The following is a 7,529-nucleotide window of genomic DNA, read 5'->3' as shown; positions in this document are numbered from 1 at the left end:
GACCCAATTCCCAGTCTGTCAGTACCGAAATCTGGTGGGTAAAGTTCCTACACGCATGTCTGGTGTATATGTGACTGCCTATGTATTTGAGACACCTCTATTTGTACCGGAGGCACTTTACCAACCAGCCCTCCAATCTCTTTCTTTACCCCCTGGCATTCAGGTACCTATATCTACCAATATGCCTCATTTCGATCCCGAGTGATGGTGCATGAAGCACCCCCGGTTCTCGCCCCACATGCTGGATGTGACCCAGCAATACCTCCTAGCCGCACCAAGCGTCGATCAGGGTGAGAAGCCCTCACTGGACTGGACGCTTGGGAGAAAAGTAAACACTAGGCGATCCTCCAACGATTAAGAGACGTTAAACCTCCGAATGTACCCGGGGGTGCTGGAAAGTCATGTAACGACTCAATTTACTACGTACCCACGATTTTGACCTTAATGAGGCAACAATATATAGTATATAAAGCACATATAAAGAGAGTACCAAGAATTCATCAATTGCATTTAAATAAAAGAAATTAATAAGGTTGCGAATTCACCAAGACCTTACCCAGTCCAAGCCATAGCATCACCTTTCAGGTCCCCTAGGTACAACTGCAGCGTAGTCAACATTATCTTCTGGGGGTTGCACTGCGGGGGAATACCCGGCATCGTGCACCGATTCGAGAGACTTCTTGCCATACCAGTCGTTATCGCGTCGACGAGAAGCCCGTCCAGGGTTTCAATAGTACATAACAGGACACGAGAAGAACATCACCGATCACAAACCCAGTGCCACATTTGATACAACAAAAAGAAGTGTCCGGGGGGAATGTGGAAGTAGTACCGGAAACTCCTCACAAACATGCTCCAAACATAAAGAGAACTTCCCCGCAGTGCACAACACACCTATACAGACAGATAGTGCAAGGTATTTCCTCTGCCATCCACACGTAATACGGCGCATCTCAACCGCATCTTCTTATCTGTTCTTGTCACTACCTTCCAATTGGATGAATTTGATGAATAATAGTTGAAAGAAAAAAGCAAAGAGGAAAGAGTCGGCAGAATAAGAGCGATCCTAGGGCACTATATCCCTTAGAGCGAGCAAGGCCGCTATAAGCCTAAGATGGGGGGGTGGGAAGGAGGAGAAACAAACATGATAAGTGGTTAAGATGGTCACAATTGTCAGACTTGTAAATATCACCCAAACATTTAATCATATTGATAAACCAAACTCACGTCTCCAAAGCGGAAGTATGACACAACCGAAAAGTCTCATAGATCTTACGCAGTTCCTCATGCAACCCCCCCGACCACGTTCCACCGATACAAAGACGATCAAGAAAACGATCAAGCGTATCAAGAGAAGACAAAAAATCAGTAAAAACACGACCACGTATATCCGCCAAACGAGTGTCTGCCGCCCGCAAGCTAGGTTCCACAGTTCTCAATTGAGAAAGCACAGTATCAACTTGCAACTGCAACTCCGTGACCTCTCGAAGGACCGTGTCACGAGAATCGACAATGGATTTCGCCCTTTGACGGAAAAAGATTCCATAAGAATTTAATAAATCGAAAAAGGTTGCAAGCTAAAAAAAGAAAAGGTTCTAGACTAACCTTATAATTAGCTCCAACGAAGGAACACGTCCCTCGAGACCGGACGAATCCGGATCGCTGCCAGGAGGATCTTCAGGAGTCGAAGAACCATCCTTCCCCGTAGGTCCTGGAGCACCCGAAGCATCCGAAGTAATGCTCGCCAAGCTCTTTACACAGTCCCGGAGCTCCACCACCACCCCGGACGATTGTTGGGGCGCCTTGATGTCCACCTCCGTTCCCTTCTGCTCCTCCTCCTCCTCCTCCTCCTCCTGCTTTGGTACCGACGGGACCAGCAGATGGCATTCCGCTTGAAGAAGGTTGATCGCCCGAACCAACGGCTCCATCGGATGGTCCGGCAGGCCCACCAACGGGAGGATCCGTGCCACCACCCACTGTAGAACCTGCTCCGGTAGCTTCGCTAAGTTCCAATGAGCTAAAAGAACATCCCGCGGGAAAAAAAACTTACCACCCGGGAAACAAGCGTCCGTGCAAGTATGGCCCTTCGGAGGGGGAACTCCCCGATGAACAGAATACATGCACACAAAAGAGCAAGCATGTGTAGGAGTCCCATGAGGGGAGTACCCAGCGGGACATCTTAAAGGAGAACATAAATGACCAGGAACTCCGTGAGGCCTAAACCGAACAGGCCAAAGCGAAGGATCATCATCATCTAAGTGAGCAGGCGACATATTCGTGCAGGGAGAAAAAAAAACGCGGATAAAAAGTTCTCGAAAAAAACTCTGATAAATGATTAGAAAGGGGAAGAGGAGATGTGCTCAGAAAAAAGACAAGTGGCATGATTGCCTGACATCCTCTGTTTCGTTGTTGCCTGCGGTACGTCATTCCCCCCCCCAATCCACTATGAGTACTGTACGGCGGTGCGTGTTCTGATAAGCAAAAACTAATAATATTAATAGAACTACTAGAGGTTCTATCTTTATGCAACACAATTGAGGACAAGTAGTCACGCCACCTATCCCTTGCCATAACTCCATAGTTGTAGTATACGTAACTTATAGTCACGTATCCTGCCCAATAGTATTTGTAAATTCACGCCAAATCCACCTTTTTGTATGTCATGCAGTATTGGTCGTGTTCGGAAACGGTATGAAGTTTCGAGTATATTCCAGGTCACATACTAAATATAGCCAGATTAGTAATCTCCCATATTTAGGACCAGACTCTATCAGACAGATCTTTGATATTACTTACTCTAGTTAGAAAGGTATATACTTAGCTACATGTATGCCATTTGCTGTCGTCTTTATCCCATCTCCTCAACTCTGCACCCCCCGCGTCTTGGAAGGATTCACGATTCTATTAATCCCACAGCACGCACATCCGGCACCCATTCCTTCGCTCGTCCCAGAAAAATCTGAGACATATTAGGCCCCAACGGTGTGGTGGTATATTCAGGAAATCTAGCCAGCTATAGACTGTGGAGACACTAAAATGGGCATAGGATGGGTCACAGAAGGTGACTTAGCAGCAAAGATGTTCACGGAGTGAGGGTTAGGTTTACTACCGAGTAAAGGTTGGCTGCCAGCTCCCGGTCGTGAAAACACACGAAGGAATCTCACTAAATTATGTACTCTACAGTTACATAAAGTACCTGAACTATCCTTTCCAACCCCAGCTGTACCCTTGGCATCAATATCCACCCACCATTACCTGCGTTCGATCCTGAGTGATAGTCCATGACGCATCCCTGTCCAACTCCCCAGCTCTGATGGTGATCCGCCATGGATTCATCGACATCTCAGGGGCTTGGCCTCATACCTGCTCAGTTATATAGAACCAAGGCGCACCCCACCCACAGGGAACACACCTAATCCGCCGCCTGCCCACCACTGGTTCGTCGGGACCGGGGAATCGTCTTCCCTCGGTATGATCTTCTGCCCACCAACGCGGTGGTTCAGATTCAAAAAGGCCACGAGCCAGCCGAAGAGCATCATATTCCAGAAGGCAGTGATGACGCCCCGCTGTTGCCTGTGGCCCTGACTTGACACTCTTCCCGACTCCGCCCCCAAATCTATATAGTTCAGGGAATCAAGTACCAAACCAGGCACCTTGTCCAAGAATACAGTGAACCAACCCAACCAGGGCCGGGTCCAGCACCGAATCCACTGAATCCACTCAACTCAGGGAAGCTAGCGAACCCAGAAATCTAGCAATTCTAGTGAGTCTTGCGAATCCAGGGAATCCAGGGAACCCAGAGAATACAGAGATCTACCAAGTCCACCGGATTCAGGGAAACCACCCAACCAGGCGCCAAAATATACATTTAATCTTCGAATCCGCTGGTTCCGTCTCCATCACCTCAATTTGACTCTTGCTTTGATACAAATTTGTTATAATCTCAACCGTCAATGGTGCTAGAAGCTCAAAACGCTACCCAGGTGAAGCAGCAGGCGGTCATTTAAATTTTTTTGTATGTTCCAAATTTGAACTCAATTCCTTAGAGTGAAAATATATTACAAGGTGTCTGTATTTTTTTCCTAGATTAGTCCAAGTAAAAATGATCACGCATCATTGGTTGCTTTGGTGTCTCTGTATTTTACGTGCACACCCGGTACGTCAGGCCATGGCTCAGAACTATCACTCGTTCAGGGAGGTTCTGCAAGGAAAATTGATTGTGCAAAATAAGGACTTTTGTTGATTCTTCTCGATCGAACTCTCCACGCTCATTTTTGATCCCTGTACTAGTAAGAACGGCGTCTAGAGATAATCATGGCGAGGATCTTATCAGATGCTCTTTACGCGCCTGCCAAGCCTCACCCCTCTCATCGTGCTCGCTCTCGGCTCCAATTAACAACACACCACGCTTCTCCTCCTCCTCGTCTGCTAGATAGATAGACAGTCCCCAGTACTCCGCACCTCCACCTCCAGCTCCCCGCCCATGTCGACCCTCGGTCCACCCCCTCCGATTTCTCCCCCGGATCTGGACCCTGCCCCACCGCCATCCACCACCGACGCTCCCCCCTGCTCCACTCCTCCCCCTCCCAAACCCGAGGTGCCACCCATCCCCCCCCCCCCCGATCATACTACACCACCGCTAACACCCCCCCCCCCCCCCTCTACACGCAGTATCGCTGGGCCGACACCTACCTCTCCTCCACGCCGTGCAACTCCTGGGACATCCTCGACTACCTCCGCCGCTCCGGCGACGCGGGCCCTTTCGACAAGCTCATCCACTCGTGGGTGAAGGCTCTGACCGCGCTCGCAAAGGCGGACGGCGATGCGACTGACGAGGAGCGGGCGAAGGCTGCAGAGCTGTATGCCCGCTATGATGCGCTGGTGGGTGTCCCTTTTCTTCTTCTTCTTCTTTTCTTTCTCTCTCCTGCCCACCACCCACTTACTCCCAGCCAACGTGCCCTGACCCCCCCCTCCCCCCCTTCTCTCTCATCTAACCGGTGATCTGGTCGCGGCGAAACACCACCGTCGACACAGCGGACGGCGTGCGCCGTTGTCCGCTGAGGCTGCGTGCTGGCTTGACGGTGGGCCCACTGGGGCAGGGATGACGTGCGTCGTCGGTCCCTGTTGGCTGCGTGCTTGACCGGTGGGGGTGCGTTTTGCTGTGGCTGGATTTGCCTGTGCTGGGTGCCCCCGGGGGGGGGGGGGGTGAAGCGTTCAGCGGGTTTCTTATCTCACCTTCTTGTTCTCCCCTCTCTTCTTTCTTTTCTCTTTTCTTTTCTTTTGGTGCTGATATTCCTGGTTGGGGCGTTTGGGACGTTGGGGGCGGGTCCCATGGCGGTCTCTTTCTTTTCCTGGTTTTGCGTTGGCTTGGGAGGGCTACGGCGTTTGGGTGTTTTCTTTCCCTATACTCGACTCACAGAACGTTCGGAGGGGGGGATTGTACTTCCTATCTTCCTGGTGTCCATTTCACCTGTAATTGTGGCTCACCAGAGAACAATTTGACCTCCTTCTCAGGCATCGCATCGGGAATATCTTCCATTTGTGCCGCTCACCAGCCAAATCTCAATGTTTATTTCCACACTGTAGAGTGACCTATATACTGACCCCCCCCCCCCACAGGGCCCCGACAGTGCCCGCGCCCGCGAGTGGTACCGCTCCGCCTCCCGCTTCACCCCCCCGCCCCTGGTGGTGACCAACACAATCACCTCCTCAACCAACTGCTCCGTAAACCTCACCCTCCCCGACCCCAACCCCACCCCCGCCTCCCGCACCACCCACAAACGCCGCTTCACCGCCCCACCCACGCGCAAAAAACCAAAGAAACCCAAAAAGACCGCCGCCCCGCACGCCCCTGGCCTCCCCCACCGCTTCACAACCGCCCACGCCTCGCTCGACGCCTCGCAGAAATGGCGTCTCCCGAGCGGGAAGAACTGCGAGGACATCCTCTACGCGCACTTGTGCAACGAGCAGACAGAGTGCGCGGCACACTCGTGGGTGGTGGACCTGCAGGACCCCGACGTCCGGGGCCTGTTTGACGATGCGGACTGGGACGTGATCTGCGGCAGCATGCCGGCGTGGCCGCGGGCGGAGCGGGAAGTAGTGGACGCGCTGATGCGGTATGAGCATGTTGGGAGTGCTGAGGAGCTGGCGGCGGGGCTCGAGGAGCGCGTAGGGAGGGGGGGACCGGGGGTAGGGGCAGGAGGAAGGTGGGCAGAGGAGTTGTTATGGCATCTGTGAGTTTTTCCCACCAAGCCGTACGGGGGAGGGGGGGGGGGGGGGGTGGGGCAGGAGGAGGGAGAGAAGAAGTGGCTGACGCGAATGGTGCAATCTCGGGGGGGGGTGCAGTCTACCGCTGTATGAGAACCCGGGCTTATTCACCAACAAGTTCAACCTCGAGAACTGGTACGTGGTCAACGTATGGTCTGCGTTCATGGACCGTTGCATGATGACGCTTCCGGGGGTGCACTTGAGCCGGTACCTCCGCAAACCCCCTCCCCCTCCCCCTCCCCCCGTCCCACATTTCCCCCGGCCCGCTAACCCCCCCCCCGCCCCCCACCCGCAGCGGCGAATCCATCTCGACCTCCTCCCTAACGCGCAAGAACACGCCCACGTCCCAAGGCCACAAATACGACGGCGTTCTCCGCTACCACGACATGGAGATCGGTGCTGTCGAGCACGCACGCGAGTGGGTGGGCGCATACGGACGCAAGTGGGGCGCGGACACGAGGAAGATCGTCAAGGTGCTGCACGACATGTTGGTGGCTGCAGAGATTTCCGTAGGGTGCGAGGCGGCGTTTCGGAACGTGGTGTTGGCGGGGGTGGTCACTGCTGGCATGTTATTTTGTTCCCCGGACCATTGTTGAAGGGTGCTGACGGGGCCGGGGCGCGGGGACACACAGGGCTGCACTGCCAGACGATGCGCATAAAGTATGGCGGTGGGTACGTGTGCGTGGTCTCCCGCGGGCAGGAGGTGCGCAGAGTACCGACTAGCCTCAAGGACGCGGGGGAGCTGTTTGCGCTTGCGGCTGAGCTCTGGGGACTCCGTGTATGATCAGCTTCCTCTCTCTTTCACCCTGCCCCCCTTAGAAAAAAACCCTCTCTTGGTCTCGTCCGGCTGATGTGTGTGTATGTGTGGCGGCAGATACTGGTCCAGCAGACAATCGCCATCCTCGAAGACTGCGAGGGCGCCAAGCGGAAGCGGTACTTTGAAGAGCTGAAGGACGGGGAGAAGACGTTTGTGGCAAGGCTACCGAGGCTGCGGCCGTGTATTGATACGGATGACCCCGACGAGTGATGGGGGGTGAGGAAAGGGGCCATTTTTAGGCTTATTTAACCATTATATATGCCTTTTTTGACTCGAGTTATATGGTTTGCCTGGTGTTATCTTATTTTCTGGCTTACTGAATTTGATCGGTCCGATTTACGCAAAGGGTATTTTGGAGAAAGAAGACTTGATAATGTTTATTAGCGGGAGGAGTATGATGGTCGGATAGGCCTGTTTTCACGCTCATTTGCCATAGTGAGTTTCG

At 53.1% G+C, this 7,529-nt stretch overlaps 2 protein-coding genes across 2 annotated transcripts; one reads left to right on the top strand and one right to left on the bottom strand.

Moving 5' to 3' along the window:
• Positions 1-1,595: 1,595 nt before the first annotated feature.
• Positions 1,596-2,120, bottom strand: H6S33_006597 (uncharacterized protein; the record flags this gene model as incomplete). The annotated part of the gene is made up of 2 exons (XM_044837964.1): positions 1,596-2,002; positions 2,051-2,120. The coding sequence occupies 2 exons, from the start codon at positions 2,118-2,120 to the stop codon at positions 1,596-1,598; spliced, it is 477 nt and encodes a 158-aa protein (XP_044690124.1).
• A 2,363-nt stretch (positions 2,121-4,483) lies between these two features.
• H6S33_006596 (uncharacterized protein) lies at positions 4,484-7,294 on the top strand (the record flags this gene model as incomplete). Its single annotated transcript, XM_044837963.1, has 7 exons — positions 4,484-4,597; positions 4,672-4,881; positions 5,620-6,233; positions 6,346-6,474; positions 6,563-6,831; positions 6,900-7,045; positions 7,142-7,294. The coding sequence occupies 7 exons, from the start codon at positions 4,484-4,486 to the stop codon at positions 7,292-7,294; spliced, it is 1,635 nt and encodes a 544-aa protein (XP_044690123.1).
• Between the last annotated feature and the right edge of the window lie 235 nt (positions 7,295-7,529).

The sequence above is a fragment of the Morchella sextelata genome, assembly GCF_020137385.1.
Source record: "Morchella sextelata strain SCLS chromosome Unknown scls_20, whole genome shotgun sequence".
NCBI lineage: Eukaryota > Fungi > Ascomycota > Pezizomycetes > Pezizales > Morchellaceae > Morchella > Morchella sextelata.
This window is presented reverse-complemented; position numbering and strand designations above follow the sequence as displayed.